Source organism: Cololabis saira, chromosome 3 (genome assembly GCF_033807715.1).
Source record: "Cololabis saira isolate AMF1-May2022 chromosome 3, fColSai1.1, whole genome shotgun sequence".
Lineage (NCBI taxonomy): Eukaryota > Metazoa > Chordata > Actinopteri > Beloniformes > Belonidae > Cololabis > Cololabis saira.
The window spans coordinates 28,831,524-28,848,644 of NC_084589.1; the positions used below are offsets into that span (position 1 = coordinate 28,831,524).

The 17,121-nt window shown below is 38.5% G+C and overlaps 2 protein-coding genes across 2 annotated transcripts; one reads left to right on the top strand and one right to left on the bottom strand.

Moving 5' to 3' along the window:
* Positions 1-20: 20 nt before the first annotated feature.
* On the top strand, positions 21-13,394 carry LOC133434902 (tumor necrosis factor receptor superfamily member 5). Its single transcript, XM_061717089.1, has 8 exons — positions 21-842; positions 981-1,106; positions 1,540-1,686; positions 1,785-1,878; positions 2,225-2,301; positions 6,821-6,940; positions 10,292-10,408; positions 11,461-13,394. Exons 1-8 carry the CDS (start codon positions 767-769, stop codon positions 11,640-11,642), a joined length of 939 nt encoding a protein of 312 aa, XP_061573073.1. The 5' UTR covers positions 21-766; the 3' UTR covers positions 11,643-13,394.
* rbp5 (retinol binding protein 1a, cellular) lies at positions 13,160-16,115 on the bottom strand. Its single transcript, XM_061717091.1, has 4 exons — positions 15,707-16,115; positions 14,493-14,677; positions 14,049-14,150; positions 13,160-13,366 (listed from the first exon to the last, which is right to left on the bottom strand). Exons 1-4 carry the CDS (start codon positions 15,780-15,782, stop codon positions 13,313-13,315), a joined length of 417 nt encoding a protein of 138 aa, XP_061573075.1. The 5' UTR covers positions 15,783-16,115; the 3' UTR covers positions 13,160-13,312.
* Positions 16,116-17,121: the final 1,006 nt, after the last annotated feature.

The following is a 17,121-nucleotide window of genomic DNA, read 5'->3' on the forward strand; positions in this document are numbered from 1 at the left end:
TTTTACTTTCTATTCTCACCCCCCTTCTGCTGCCCCCCATCCTGTCTCGCTCAAATTCTGCACTCGTAAGCATTCATACATCTATTTGTAGCCTGGTTTTGTATGTTTTCAGTAATAAGAACTGAAGTGGGTGCACGGGGTGACAGGAAGACAAGTTGAGCAAAGCACTTTTCAAAGTCTGCAAAACCGCCCTACAGTTTTAGACCTGCAGCTTTCCCGTTATGTTGGGACAGAGGTTCACTAAAAACAATGGCGATGGAGCAAAAAGGAAGGGTGCATGAAAGAGAAAGGAAATGTCTCATTGTGCCGGTATGCTATAATAGTGCCAAGATCAGAGTTTTAGTCCTGTAATCCTGAAACACATATTCATCTTACCTCACAGTGAGAGGGCTAGGACAGGAAGGAAACGAAGAGAGACACGCAGTGAGAGACCGACAGAGAGAGAGACAGAGAGAGAGAGAGCGAGCAAGACAAAGGAGAAAACAGCAGATGAGGGTCAATGGGGCTTTCCACTGTGTAGGATTTGAAAAGAGATGAGAAGTAGGTAAACTAGAATGAGAAGGGGGAAGAAATTTGCTGTCACAGCCAGATGAGACTTCAGAAAGCGTGTATGAGCAGCGAGTGAGTAAACGTCAGCCAGTATAGTTCCCTCTGCGCCACGGTATAGCCGTGATCTTTAAGTTCAGACCAAGTGTTGTAGGAGAGTGTGAGAGGGAGACCAAAGCCTCAAGCTTTTACACACAGGAGGACAACGAATGGGATACAAATGACAAACATGACTTGCACAAATGAGAAGAAACACTGGAGTAAAGATGGGGTTCTCTGTGAATGCTGTCCTGCAGGTCAGTCTACACCACAAAGCTTCTCTATGTTTAAGAAATCTCTTTACAGGACTCTGAAAAAGGCTGCATTACCGTGCTGCCATTTTTACTTAACTTGACATGTAATACTACCTTTCTGTTGTTTCCAACTTTCATCAGGAAAGTACGTACAAGCTGATTGTACTACCACAGAGAGGACAAAGTGTGACGAGTGTCGACGGGGATACTATACAGAAACCAAAAACTACCTGACTAAATGTAATGTCTGCAAGATGTGCAGTTCCAGTAAGTCGCACACATGCACACACTTGACTGTACATGTGCATGTATACACAATTATCGACCCCCTGCTGCACCCTCATAAGGCAACAGTAGAGGCATTGTAAATTTGTTGGGGCTTTTTTCATGATAACACTGTCTCACATCTGTACCATCTTCCTCTTCTCTTTTTTTATCTGACCGTGAAGTCAGCGAGCTCAGCTCAATTAATATTCACACAAACACAACTGTGGAGCGTACAAGCTAAAACCATTTGAAATGTTTTACAGTACAGAAGATTTAAAAAAAAAAACTGTTTGTTTAGGAGTTTTAAGTGTTGTTTAGTTGTAAGGAAGCATGATCAATTTCCGCTGTAAGTCAGCCTCTCAAGCACCTTTATACACACTTCCTTAGACAAACAAAAAAGACAAAGATGAAAATCTTGTTTTACTTCTTACAGGTAACAAGCAAAGGAAAGTAGCTGATTGTACAGCTGTTAAGGACACGGTGTGTGAATGTGAGAATGGTTTCTACTGCAGTACAGACGACTGTGACCACTGTTTGCGAGTGAACGACTGCCCTCCCGGCGAAGGGGTCTTGGCTCAAGGTAGGCTTCAAAAATGAAATTCAGGATGAATAATCACGGCCTCCTGCCGAAACAAGGTGGAAACTGAGCTGGCTCCATGTTTCATTCCCCTCCTGCAGCCACTCGTACAAACGACACGATCTGTGCACAATGTGAGAATAGGACCTACAGCAATGTGACGGATTCCTTCTCGCCCTGTAAAGCATTTACCAGGCAAGACTGCGCTCCTTTTATTATTCATATTATTAATGATGAACCTGAGGGATCTTGTGCTGCTTGTAGGTTGTTAAAGAGTAAGTAGATTAGTCATCTATCAGCACCTCACAAGTGATTTTTGGTTTCGTTTGCTGTCCTCAATCTACAATCTCGAAACCCACATCCCACATCCTATCTACTGGTACCAAATTTTATCCAGTGTAGGAATAATGACGTAACAGTTTCCTGAACTTGACTTAGGCTTTTATTTGTAAAACTTTCCTAGGTTTTTATTAGACGGTATGTATTTGATAAATTCCAAGGTGAATAATCATTTTATTAAATCTTATTTGATGTGTTTCAGATGCGAGGACTACGGGAAACGGTTGAAAACTGCAGGAACCTCGACAACTGACGCCATCTGTGAAAACTTGACTCCTCGTAAGTCCTAGTCTTTTATTTAGGCACTACAAATACTGTACATGTTTTATTCTTAACTAACTTTATTATCTCAAATGCTTTTCACTTTAAAAAAGCTTGTTTGTGCTGCTTCCCGGATGTTCTTATGATGTGTGGCTCACAGAGTTCCTGTTGACATCATATTAGGAGGATAGGAGGAAGTGGCAGAGATGCTACACCATTTCAGTGGAAGAGAACACTGATTGTTGTTGATTTTTCAGACAGGATATGGATGATTATACTCTTGTGGATAGTTGAAAGGGAGGAAATCAAGTTAATTCCTGCATAGTGTAACACCTGGAAACGTGAATGCTCTTTAATAACAATGCAGATCACAGCTCACCGTTGTTGACTCACTCTTTACAGCATGAATACGTTTGAAGACACTATCAGCTCTGATCTGAAGTTTTACTGATATAAAACTAAATATGAACAGTGTCAGTGAAACATGGTACTGTGCTGTCAAACTTACTCAAGCAGCTGAACTGACAACCATCAGCTTCAGTGTGAAAAAATTTGCTGACAAGACAGGAAGCAGTTTTTCTTGAGAAACCTCTAAACTATGTCATGGCACTGGCAAGGAGGGAGCTGCCGTTCTCCACAGTTTCCAGCAGAGGTGTCAAGTAACGAAGTACAAATACTTTGTTACCTTACTTAAGTAGAAATTTTGGTTATCTATACTTCACTGGAGTAATTATTTTTCAGACGCCTTTTTACTTTTACTCCTTACATTTTCACGCAATTATCTTTTTTTCACTCCTTACATTTTAAAAACAGCCTCGTTACTCTATTTCATTTCGGCCTTTAAAAAAAAACTATCCAGTTAAATTGCTCCATCCGGATAGTGTGAATTTGGTTGTGGTTGTTTCAGATGTTCTTGTCCAGTTTTGTTCTTACATCCGTTGCCCTCAGATTCCTGCAACTAAACTTGGATGTACATTCCAATAAAGGTTAGGATAAATGATAACATGCTTCTGAAGTTTGACTTTTTGCACCATTACAATACTTATAGGCAACTAGTCATCATATCTTCTGCTCTCTGAAACACATGTTAATGCTCAATAGTACACATATATGGTTCTTTAATATATTTGCATTATACTAAGATGCATTTATTTTCAATGGCTTTTGTCCTTAATGGCTTTTTCCCTCTTACATTACTTTTACTTTTATACTTTAAGTAGTTTTGAAACCAGTACTTTTATACTTTTACTTGAGTAAAAAACTTGATTTGATACTTCAACTTCTACAGGAGTATTTTTAAACTCTAGTATCTATACTTCTACCTGAGTAATGAATGTGAATACTTTTGACACCTCTGGTTTCTAGTATACGTTCAAACAAATTTCTATTTGAGAGCAATGAAGATATGGCTTGTTTGTCCTCCATCTACCCAATTCTGGGCTCCCCCCCTGAAAAAAGGAACTCGATCATTCCTGAGAATTAGAAAAAGTACAAGACAGAAGCAGCAGTCAGCATGAGTGTTGCAAGAAGGAGTGTACAACATCCCAGAAAAGCAAATAAGCATAAAAAAGATGTTTCAGCTGGTTTTCTGTTTAAATGAAATATTTAAACACGACGTGAATCTGCTTAATGTCCTAAGAATTCCTCTTGGAAAAGTTAACTTCATTAAGAACCCACCGCAGAGTTGTCTCGATGTTGAAGTCACCATGTGTAGGTTAATTACAGGACTCAAACATCAGGGGTGTGTGAATAAGAACCAAACTAGTTCTGTGTTTGAACAGTCTAACTTGTTCTCACTGGCTACACTTCAGCCAAACAGTCGAGCCGTCACTTTATGAGTATTTACTTCTCCAAATTATGGAACAAATGGTTACCATTGAACAATAAATAATTTGGAGAAACAATCAACTAAATACAAGATACTTGCGACTTGTCACAGACGGGCCTGAAATAAATCCATGCCTGAATTTCTCAAGTGATTCTGTATAATCTTATTGGTAGAAATGAGCAGATGATTTATAGGGTGACGGTTTGGGATCACTGACATCAAGTGCCGTTTAAAAGTGATATGGTTTAAGGTGTCTTGAGATGAAGCTTTGTCTTCAACCAAGATTTAGGCTGAGTGGGGTCGAGTGGGGATGAGTGGGAATCAGGCACAACTGCCTGTACGTGCTGAACTAGTGAGATGACCAAACACTGCCATGTGTACAAATCCAGGGTCTGATTATTTCATTCCCTGTCCAAATGTTGCCAAAGCGAAGGAAAAAAAACTCGAAAGAACTATTTTTACTGTTGTCGACATCCAACCAGCTACACAAAACAGGCTAATGTTGTTCCCTTAAGCTACGCTGAAAAACTTTTTGTTTGAATAAATCAACATTCAAATAACTTGACATTTTTATAGTTTCTAACTGGTGGCAGTGCAAGTCGTATTTGAATAAAATCATCCAGGGTTTTGAAAGTATTAAAGAATATGTGAAAACTACTATGATTATTACCACCTAATTATAATATCCGTAATAACTCATTCTCCCATCCACTGTAAGTGCCTGTGTGTTGGGGGTTGTGGTTATTTGGAGACTCCACTAACATTGGGTCACCAGCTCACCGCAGACAGCCGTACACGTTCACACTCACACCTACGGCAGATTTAGAACCACACACTGACTTCATCACTTGAAGCTGCTGGAAATTCCTCTGTGGATTGTCTTTAAAGTCCCGTAACAGAAAGGCACTGATGGCATATCACAAAAGACTATTGCTCAGAATTCAGTGTAAATTAACCCGAAGATAGTAACAGTTTTTGAGGATTGTAATGTTATGTTAAGGAGGGATTAGATTGTTTTCTATAATAAGTTTTCACAACAAAGACATCTCAAATGTCAAATGTCAACTTCACAGAACAAAATGACACACCAAGCCTTACTGGTTGTTTATTTGTTGGCACATTTTCAATATAGATCCTTTAATTTTATGCAGTGGTGGACAGTAACAGAGTAAATTTACTTGAGTACTGTACTTAAGTACATATCCAGAGGATTTGTACTTTACTTAAGTATTAGATTTCTTTGGTACTTATTACTCTTACTTGAATACATTTCCAAGACAAATATTTTTACTTTTACTCGAGTAAATTTCTAGGAAGACTGAAAAGTACTCGTTACTTTCAGGTCTGCTCTTTTTTCTTCTTCCCTAAAATCCTATTGGACACAAGCTGTTTTTGTCAAAGGAGGAGACAAGACAGACATTGGGAGACAGTTTGTTATGCTCTATATTGCTATATTGTACTGGTACATGTCCTTCCTGTAAAGTTAAGTGACTTCAACATTGAGTTATTGAAAGCAGAGATGTAGTTTTTTGTAAAGCAGTGGTCTTTGAGGGGGATCCAGACTTAGTTGGATGGTGCAGGTTCATTTGGTTTCAGTTCATGATTGTTAATAAACTCTGCATCCTCTGCTGTCCTCTTATGATCCCATTCATTTGATTTGTTTTTGGTGTTTCTGCAGGTTTTATATAACATTGTGGTTCTAAAAGCAGCACATCCACATATGTGGAAAATAAGAAATGTACTCTTACTCTTACTCTTACTTTTACTTAAAGTAAATTTAAAAGCATTTACTTTTGGATACTTAAGTACCTTTAAAAGCAAGTACTTTTCTACTCTTACTCGAGTAATATTTTGACTGAGCTACTTTTACTTGTAACGGAGTAAACTTTGACCAGTGGTATTTGTACTCTTACTCAAGTACTGGGGTCGAGTACTCTGTCCATCTCTGATTATATGTTAGTTTGGTTTCAGCCTTCACAAAACTATGTTTTTGTAGTTTACACATTTCTGGGACCAGTGCCAGAGTAGTTACACCCAGTCAGATAAGTGATGAAGCACATCCAGCAGGCTGAGAATACAAGTCAAACTAGAAAGATCCCTGTTTCTTTCTGATATAAAGCATCCATCCATACAAATATTTCCCTATTTCTATTATTTCACTGAAAGAAAGAAATTATAGAAAAATCAAAATAAGATTTATTTTTTTTAAATAACAAAAGTACTGAGCAGGCAATACAATTTTATTTACCTCCACATGCTGTATGTTCATTAAAAGTGTGTCATTTCATATTTTAATCAATTTCCTTACTCACTTACTTACTTTAAGTATTAGATGTCATCATGACTCCACTCCAACTGAAACCTTAGAACATTTATCTTCTGTGTTTTCAAGTTTTTTTCAAACTTATAATATAATATAACTACATTATGATGTATTTTACTAAAGTGGGATCAAATTATTACCAACTAAATGGTGGAAATCGTTTCTGTCATAGTCAATTTTAGATACATTTATAAAGCTGTTTCAGTCTTTTTTTATCAATCTTTTAGTAATTTCAATCATCACATCGCCAACATTAGTAAAGATGAATCAAGACCCTTACTAAGTAATCAGACACTCCCACTTTACGATTCCCAGAAACCACAGTAATACGTACGTACATGTAACATGCAAATGTGTAAAATGTGTTCTCTCTGCTTGTGCATCAGCTTGCCCTTGGCTGCTCCCTGCATGCCTGTGGTCCGGACTAGTGCTGACCATACTCATCGTGGCTGCTGTCCTCTTCTGGAAAGCAAGGCGTAGATCATACAAAAGATCATACAAAACAGGTGAGCACAACATAACACATGTGTGGGTGTGCTTTACTGTTGTTATTCTGACATAACTGCTCTCAGAATGATTAAACAAAAAAACCTTCCCAAATAATGCAACAAAGCAGCATGTAAGTCGGCCTACTCAATGACAGTAACTTAGCCACAACTGTGAGACCCATTTGCTTTTAAGTTGAAGGTCAACGCTTATTTCACGCAGATATACCCTCCCACTGTTTCCTGGCAGTGCATTGGTAACGAAGACTGATTAAATTCAAATTAGTGGAGCTCATTTTCTGATCTCACCCAGAACTGAGCTGCCCGAAGATCATTTACGAGTAAATACATTTAATGTTTTGTCTTGCACAAAAAACTAAATCGTTTAACAGAAAACAAAGAGGTAAAATCCAGAAAAGTGCGTAGAAACTGTCAAATGTGTTGCTATACAAACTGAATGAGAAACCACATCCTGTACAGTTTCAGCCTGACATAGTTATCTGATATAAAGTGACACGCAGTTCACATGCAGCTTACTCATAGCTAGAAACCTGTCCTACGTACGTGGCACAGTACCGTCACAAACTGTTTTGGCTGACAGCATATTTCACTTGACATTTGCTGGTTTTCCACAGAAGTGATGTACTAATGCTGGAAATGACAAATGAAGTACAATGATTGAGTGACTTTTCTCTTCAAGATCAATCAAAAACCTTGCTCTTGAAGAGATGGAACTTCTTCAAGTGAACTTTTGGGTTTTGTATCAGAAACGCCAGATTACAGTGTTCTGTAAAAATCTGGGTTACATTTGCAAATACTGATGGCTGTGTTGTTCACTATTTCAAGAGAGATTAGAGAAATAACTTGTTTCCACTCTCTCTGTAGTCTCTGTTACCCCCATCTCTGAAGTTGTGTAGAAAAAACATTTTTAAGCTTAAAGTTTTACTGTCAGTGATATTGTTTCCATTTCAAAAATATACCTCTCAAAGGATGTAAGGGGACACTTAAATCCCACACTAGAAAGTGACTGATTGAAAATGTTTACAATTGTGCATTTTTTTATTTGCTAAAAGGAAATTTGATTATCAATGATGAAAGGAAATTAAAATAATGATTTAATAATCATAATCAGATTGATATCCTACAAGGTAAAACAGAAAAGAACAGCAAAAACAAAACTATTTTAATAGTATATGTTTTGCTGATTCCTACTCAACTTGTATTTGAGAATCAGAATACAGTCATAATTTCTTACTAGAAAGCTTTTTCTTTAACGTCTGTGAAAATGAAAAACGTGAAAGAGTTTCATTTAGAGGTTATTAAACAGCTGAACGAACAGGCTTTGGGAACATTACTTACATTTGTCTTTGTTGTTGTTTTCTTTATTTTACTTTATGTGGGTGTGAAGGGCTAAGGTTAGGGGTTAATAAGCATTGCAGGATTCCTTTACTGAAACAGGGCAGCATCAGAAAAGCTTTTTTTTTTTAAACACTACATTTCACCATAAATAGAGACTCATTGACTTTTTGAGACATACTGGTTGATGATTGTGTTAATCCCACTGCAGAAGTTTGTAAATGACTCGATGCATTGGTTTTTCTGCCCCCAAATGCCTGAGATTGACATTATCGATTCTGCTTATTTTGAGTCAAATATGACTACTGCCTTTCTCAAAAAAGAAACCAGTGCTGTACAACTATCTTTCAAATCAGCGGGAGACGAATGTTTAATACAAAAAAGATCATTTTGTTTTGAAGAATCAGTTTAATATTGAGTCACAAGGAGCCGCGTTACCTTGGAACAAATTTATTAGTCATTTATGACAAATTTTAAGAGGAAATCTAGCACACATGAATCCTGACTCAATCCAGAATGTACTTGCATGGAAAGTTAAGCATGTTTCAGGCTGTTCCCTTCAAAATCTAAAAGAAATGAAAAAAAAGGGTAGCATCTAAGTTTAAGGTTTAACAAACCAAAATATCAGAAGCAGGTGGCTAGACCAAGACTGGAATAAATAAATTATATATACATGCTCTGGAAGTCAACTGTCACAATGAAGACTTCAAATACTTCCTTTATGATAAAAAGGTTGAGTTTTGGCATCCAGGTAACAATCAGATTAATCCACATTAAGCTTAAGCAGAGATATTCAAGGGAGTGAAAGCGAGTATAAAATTCATCTTGAAGCACGTCTGAGCGAGATCCCAGGGGCTGCGCAGGGAGAATAGCAGAAATGTCTTACATGGTGAATAAAAATCCCACATAGCACGTAGAGAACCCTCCACAGGATGTAGGTGAATATGTAAACTCCAGCAAACTTTAAAAAAAAAAAAAAAAAAAAACTCAATGTCAAAAGTCCTTGTCAAACAGTCAGAACAAAATTTTACATAGTCAGGAAAATAGTATTCTTGCTATTATTCTAACTTGTATTATATTGCTGAAAATTTGAACCCAAGATATTGTATCTATGTTTTGTCCCATCAATCTAATTATTTGATCATTTGCTTCCACTTTGTTCTGGCATTGAGGTTACAGAGCGATGAAGTATTTCAGCAGTTATCTTGTCCCGTTCTCATTTTTCATTTCACACATATTCTCTGTTTCGGACAGGTTGACCAGTCTTGCACCAGCAGCCTCGTCCTCCACATCCATGCCTTTGCAGTGTGGGCAGAACTTGGTTTTGTGATATCTTGTTGACAAAAGCATGGCTGTCCTAAGAAAAGTTGTCACTTTGATGCCGTCATGATGCAGTTTAGACTGAGAAATATGCAAAACATTGACAACTCAGTATTTCAGAGATATTGCTTTTGAATTGAATTGATGCACTTAAAAGGAATTTGATGAGACAAAAGATGAAATATCTCAGTAAATGCTGCTGTGGAATAAGTTTCTTCTTCATTTTTTCCGTTTGCCCCGACTTTTCCCCATAAGGGTGTGCGGGAATTCAATGGTAATGAGAGCATCAGATTCATGTTTACTGACTGAGTTATCAGTATTCAGGTGCATCACAAACGAAGCATTCAATGACGTCTGTTACGCTGGTTTCTGTGAGGACACCTTTACTTCAAAGCCACAAGACGTGACTTGTTCATGTTTTTTTTACCACTTTCAACATTACACAAGTGAGAACTGAGCCAACATCGTGATACTGATGAGGCTGAAAAAAGGTTTTAAAAAAAAGACAGAGCACAGCGGCGGGTTGTGGGTTTACGACGCCACCTTGAGGCCATTCTGTGTAATTTCTTTTCTTGAATATTAATTGTTGTATATTCTGCACCAAATCTGCTTCACTGGACTCACTGTAAACTATTTTCATGATAACCACGTCTATGCTTGTGAGTCTGAGTCTGTGGTTTGTCCTTTGTGCAACAGCCAATCACAATGGTCCCGATATTCCTGCCCCAGCTGTCACTCCACCACCAGAGCTGTCATCCCACTGCCAAGAGACCTGCACCACGGACGAATGCAAACTGCCCCTCTTCAGTCCAGGTAAAACATTTAAAAAAGAAACCGACTCCACCCTTTCACATTCCTCTATCTATTTGGTTGTTCGTGGACAGATGACTATAGACACGAAATACAAAAAAACAATGCTAATGTCTTGCATAACTATAGTGTGTGTAGCCAAACATAATTTATTTAGCAGGTTCTATTTGGATGGTAGTAGCTGCCTTTTGGGTCATCAGTCCATCATTTGATCCACCTTTTTGTAATAAGACATTTGTACAAGACAATGTACAGGACATTTGTACATGGACAATGATGTGTTAATCATCATTAGTACTGCAGGGAGTCATGTGGTTTTTATTGCTATTAGTGTTGTGTATAAAAAGTGAGCAAAAATAGAAGAGAGTCTCATTGGTCAGGAGTTGGGAATGCATCATTAAAATGAAAATATATGAGGAAACAGTTGATGGTAAACCTCAAACAGTTTAGTTAAGGCACTTCCTATTGACTCTTTTTTCCCAATTTAATGTGTGCAACATGCTAGTTAAAATAAAACAGCAAGAGAACCTTTTCACCCATGTCTTATTGTCTTCAAAGCTCTGTTTATAGCAGCCAGTGTATCAGGTTAGATAGAGATGAAGAAGAAGCTGGATGATTCAAGATTATACAGACCCGGTATAATCTTGAATCCAGCTGCTCACTTTTAACTTCCTTTCTAAAGTTTATCCTCTACAAAGCAAGTTGATGATTCAACTATTCAAACAAAGTGAAAAGGTTTTTGATTTGGTAGTCATATGTGACTGCTAAAGATATGTTTTCACACAACATTCACACTTTACATCCCAACAGAACAGGACCAAACACAAATTGTAGACCTTGTTAAAATATTACGTTAACACTGATTTTTCAATTTACTTACATCTGAAAGGACTTTGTAAGTTAAGGAGCAACATTGATGAGTGGAGATATAATACATGTTTTAAGCTGTAATGAGCTAAATAATAGGAAAACAAAGTGACTGATAAGTTGTCAGTTAGAATAGATTTTGAACAGTTGAAGGACTCACTGAATATTGATTCTGTCGTCTTCTTTAGATGATCTTCCGGTCATCTGCAGAACACCAGACAGCTTTGACAGCACCATTCCCATACCTCCGCTGAAGTCCAGCGTTTCCTTTGTTGAATCCAGTCTCAACAGCGAAATCACAAAACATTGCACCAGCAACCTCCTCAGGTCGTTCTCCGAGCCACAGGAGGACGAGTGGTGCGGGACATAAGAGCACGACGAGGTTACACCCAGGAAAATCAGGGGACATCGACATATATTTTTTTATAACCCGTGGATTTATTTATACCAACAAAAAAGAGGATTTTAATCTCAGGAATGTTTAAGGTGGTTGGTGGCATGAGTGTAAACCAGTCTTAGTGAACATGCTTCACATTTAAGAGGAGCTCACTCTGTGATCTGCGTGACTTTTTTTATGTTAAAAGAAATCACATGGAGGACCGACACTTAAAAAGAAGTGGTGATAGTAACAAGCACTGCCTCGTACATCCAATGCATCTGTTGCCGTTCACCGGCGAGTGACACCGTTCATTGCACCAGGCGACGTGCTCCGTCAACGTCACACTGCACATTCTGCTGCAGCGGATGTGTTGCAAGTTCCCATCAGCCCACAGCACTTCTTTAATTGGAACACACTGTTCAATTGTTCTAGCATTAACAACACACCAAAGTCACAAAGTACCGGTATTGAGATGGTGAAATAAACTCATATTTCAACCTCTTTTGCTCAGATTTGTTTAAGCCCAACCTTAAATAAAACATATCTGCACCCCCTCCTCTGAAAACTGCAACTAAATCAGAGTGCAATAAGTCACTATTCAAATGTGACCTGTTTTTTGATACACAGTAAAACTTGTCCAACGATGAAACTGAGAAGTTATTGTTTTGTGAGATAGACGTGCTCATTTGAAATTTGATATCTGCAACTTTAATCATAAAATGGGACTTTTTACCGTTGTCTTGCAACACCTTTTTCTCAACCACACTGTAAGCGTTTAGGAACTGTAATATTTTCTTAATATATAGGCTATACATGTTACTGATGATGTAATTTCCCCTTTGGGGATGAATAAAGTGTTATTGAATTGAGTTAAATGGTGTGGCCTGATAAATGATTTCTGCTGAGCAGTTGAGCCTCTCCGGTCCTCAGTCATGTCTGTTTATCACACCGACTCCTTAACTCCTGAGAGTTGGTTGGCAATGATTTGCTGAAATAAACAAGACTCTTTGAAAACTGTCCTCTGGATGATGGTGTATGTTGCTCCAACACGTGTTTATATCATTCAACATCAAGTGCGTTGTCACAGGTGTTTCTAAGTAGTGATATCATCCATGAGGAGCTCTCCAGTCTTTCCTCTTTGAGTCTTTGAGTTGTATTTATACCACAGTTGACATGATTTTCAAGGCACTGAAGTGTCTTTATTTGGAGTTGATGCAGACCCAAACATTACCAGAGTTGTATTTATTGTAAAAGATTGGTTTGGTTTTCTTGTGTCATTTCAGTTCAGTCATATTGCCTAATGTTGTGAATGTTGTAAATCTACTCTATTATATAAAAAAAAACTATTTAAGTACACTGAAATTGAAATTTTGACAACTGAATTTCAATGTGAATAAACCTATAAAACCTAGAAACATGAAAGGGTAAAGTTGCAAATATTTGTCCTTGTTTTCCTGCTGCTCTTCCCTCTCCATTAACAAACACCATCACACAGACCAGACACAAAATATTCTTTTATAGTCTTATTGTGACCTTTTAAAACATTGTTAATCATAATAACAATGTGCAGATTACAGTAAAAACACTACAAACATGATTCCATTCTTGTACCAGCTACTTTTCAAATGAGGTTGTTCACTACAGCCCGTCCTGCTGCGGCTTCATTCAGCCTTCTTGAAGACCTGCTTGGCGAGGATTCCTTGAACTCTCATCTCCTGCAGGGAGAAGCCATAAAAGAGGAGATAGGGAAGCAGGAGAGTATAGATGAACAGTGAGAATCAACACCACAGTTTGGCACATCCAAGAACACCTTAATTTACTGGAAACAACACAAAGCTGGGACTGTATCCAAACAGTTTCTCTCCTTCCCCTAATCCTTTGACCCTGTAATCCCTCTCTTGAATTAAACACTTATCTTTTTGGCACCTCCCCTTCTTTAGCCATTCCAGCTCTCCCTAGTCTCACACTGCTCCCTTCTCCTGCTTTGTGCAACCCCTAAAATCCACCAATAAGTCTTGATCCTCGCTGGCATTTCTTACCCAATTCACTCCTGAGTTTAAAATAAACAAGTACTTTTACCCCCTCCTAATGCAACAGAGGTATTAGTGGAACAATGCTGATTGTTTTGAAGGTTCAAGAGTTTCAAGTTTTGTTAGAGCGACTTCTGTGGTTCAGTTTGGTAAAAACCCTCTTCGTGTATGGACGGTGACGGAACAAGGCCATGAATAACTTCAGCCCTGTCTTATTTGCATGCCTTCCCCCGTTTAGCATATCAGCTCTAAGCACCCTTTTCTCTCTGAGCTTTGATTTTCCTTGTTCCGTTTCCCTCTGCCCTTCCTCCTTCCTCCATGACACCTCCACCCCCTTCTTTTCAACCTTTTGCTCATGCATCCTCACCAAATGGAGCTTGTCACCCTCCAGCCAGTGGGTCCAGCCTCGTCCCTCCTTCTCCCCACGCTGTACACAAATCAGCTTGTCTCCTTCCCAGCTCACTGTAGTCTGCACGAGCACAGAGATGCCATGTTATTGTAGGCTATTGGTATGTCAATCACACAAGAATAAGGGGCTTTGTGAGTTTCCCTTTCATTTGCTTCTTTTTTGGACTCAGAAAGATAATGTTGCTTATTCTAGTCATGCACAGTTTTCTCACTAGGAAGTCTTTTTTTTCTTTCAGTTCTCTCTCTTTCACTGGTGGTGAGATTTAAGCAACAGGCTGTTGTTACAACACAACAGTCACGGCAGGGGCTGGATGGAGTATACTCAGGAATTAAACACACAAAGCACCATTGTAATACATGTAATCGTGCACGAGCCTCCAAACAAGCACACACACACACACACCTGGCAGGTTCGGCCATCCACCGGCCCCAGGTCTTCGGTGAACTCTTTTCCGATGGTGAAATCCATGTTGAAGTTCTTGAAGGTTGTGAGAGTGCGGATCCTCATGGCCCCCGTGGCGGGGTCGTGGGTGATCTCTTTTGTGGGCTTCAGCAGACACACAATCTTCCTCAAGGCAAAATTGATATCTGAGTCATGAAAAAGAGCAGATAAGTTTCATTTATCATGCAGTAAAAGTCTTCTTTTTTTTTCTTTTGTTATCTGTGGCCCAGCCAGAGTAAACCCCCACTGTGCTGTATGTGTGTGTGGTTGGGGGGGTCTGGGGTCAGCCAGAGGACAAGGTGGGGATTTTTGAATGGACTTCACTGAGTCTAAGGAGAAAATCACATATGTTAATATTTATTGCAAAAGCATTACTGGGTAAACTACCGCTGTACATATCCAATTTATTAAAATATTACTCTAGCAGCTATAACACCAGATCATCAGAGAAAATTCTCCTCAAGGTCCCAAGCACTCGAACAGAGTTGGTAAATCAGCCTTTTCCTTTTATGCACCGCAAGCTTGGAATGAGCTACAACACATACTCAACCTTAAATATTTACCCTCTCTTAACATGTTCAAACACATGTTAAAATCAGTTTTTACAGAACAATGTCATTGTTTTTAATCAAGTGTCATTCTTGTCATGAATTCTTTTTAGCTTTCTGATCCTTGTATGTTTTATGTTTGTTTGTTTCTTGTTTTGATATTTTTTTATTTTTTGTAAAGTTACTTGTCCTTGTATGTATTTTCTTTTATATGAAACTGAATTTATTTTTTTGCTGCCATCTTGACCAGGACTCCCTGGCAGAAGAGATATTGTATCTCAATGGGACTTTCCTGAATAAATAAAGGATAAATAAAAAAATAAAAAAATTAATTTCATTAATGTGCTGCTGCAAATGAAGATGGTCCCCATCATTGAATTACTGTTTGAAGGTTACCCTTATACAGATTATCTCATAGCAACAAGGATGAACGGACACACAGAGGTTTGAAACAAAAGCACATCTGTTAAGCCTTAATTATGGTTCCGCGTTAAATCGACGGCGTAGCCTACGGCGTAGGGTGCGCGTCGCCGCGTAACCTACGCCGTAGGCTCTACGTTGGTGTAACGCAGACCATAAATCAGCTTTTAGTCAAATAAATTGAGTGTTGTTGCATGAAGACAGTACCTAAAGCTCCGAGGTAGTTGTCCATGTTGTCCTGGTCCATCATGTGGTACGTGCCAGTGTAGTTGGGTTTAGACATTTTCTTCTTTCTTTTCCTTTTCTCCTTCCAGATGAAACACAATCTCTGCTCTTCTTTGCTTCCGTTTTGTCTCCGGGCGAGCCTGAAAACAGAGATCAGCTGCAGCTTTTCCTTGATATCGCTTTCTCTTGCGTAACTTTTTTTTTTCTCTCTCTCTCTGTTTTTGGAGTATGTCTGGATTGCACGGCTTTGTGCAGAAAAAAGAAACCGCTGCCTGCGCTTTGGTTGCAGGAGGATGTAACAGAATCTCCGGGTCCTGACTGATGGCCGACACTTTCCCTCGATGGAGTGCAACAGTTTTCAGTCAGCTGTGAGTCTCTGCAGGAGGATGCAGGGGGAGGTTCATTAGGATTTTTTTTTACTTTAAAGCATGCAGAGGCGGTGCCTCCACCCCCTGAAACATGTGGTCGGTGGGGAGATGGTGTTCATGTAAAAGTGTTGATTTACTGGGAGTTCACCGGCATTGTTTTAAAGCTGCACCACCTGCCATCCTACATCCAGTTTCCTTTTCATAACAGTCAGGGTTTTTTAAGTCTTAACAGTTTTAACAGTACCGATTTACTTGAAAATGAGTGTCAAAATAAGCTTCATCGAGTACCTGTTATGACTTTCATAACAACTGACAGATGAACAGCGTCTCAGAATACACAGAGAAGATAATACATGAGGTATTACTGCGTACTTGTGTTACACTTCCATGTGACAGCGAAGTTATCGCGATACCAGCTACATCACGTGAAAGGAATCAACAAAAAGGCTTTTTGTTGGTTTTTTTTAAGCGTCAGACTGTCTCTTTGTGTGTTAGATGAGATTTCAGTATAATCCATGAGATATATTTCATTTATTTGTAAAAATTTGATATTTACCAAGGAAAATAAACTAATCCAACTATCTGGATAGGAGTCGTGGATAATCATATATGAATGAATAAATAAATGCTTTATTTTGAACCAATAATGATACTAAAGATTAAACCAATAAAAAGCTGTTCGGACCCCTGGTCCACTAATCAATAATCATCTTTCACTTCCTGCTGGAGTTTGACCATGACACATAAGTTTGTATAGTAACAATATATACACATATGTAAATACATAAACAATTTAGAAAAACCGAGGCACTCAAGAAGTTAGAAAAATATAAAAGGCCTTTATTAAATCATGGCTTAGAAAAAGTTAAAATGCCTAGAAAAAGTTAAAATGCCAACATGTTTCGGCCATGTAGGCCTTCCTCAAGGCAGATAGCAAAGACCTTTTTTTACACCCAGCAGCACTCCATGCATTTGTAGTTGCCAATATGTAAATACATACCACTGCACACACAGTCATACATACACGTA

Bases quoted from the DNA above. Each gene is read 5' to 3' on its own strand.
- LOC133434902 (XM_061717089.1), top strand. From the start codon at position 767: ATGACAAACATGACTTGCACAAATGAGAAGAAACACTGGAGTAAAGAT. The intron at 843-980 runs GTCAGTCTACAC...AACTTTCATCAG, and splicing joins CTGTGAATGCTGTCCTGCAG to GAAAGTACGTACAAGCTGAT. The intron at 2,302-6,820 runs GTAAGTCCTAGT...CTTGTGCATCAG, and splicing joins CTGTGAAAACTTGACTCCTC to CTTGCCCTTGGCTGCTCCCT.
- rbp5 (XM_061717091.1), bottom strand. From the start codon at position 15,782: ATGTCTAAACCCAACTACACTGGCACGTACCACATGATGGACCAGGAC. The intron at 14,678-15,706 runs GTACTGTCTTCA...TTCATGACTCAG, and splicing joins CAACTACCTCGGAGCTTTAG to ATATCAATTTTGCCTTGAGG. The intron at 14,151-14,492 runs GTGTGTGTGTGT...GTGCTCGTGCAG, and splicing joins TGGATGGCCGAACCTGCCAG to ACTACAGTGAGCTGGGAAGG.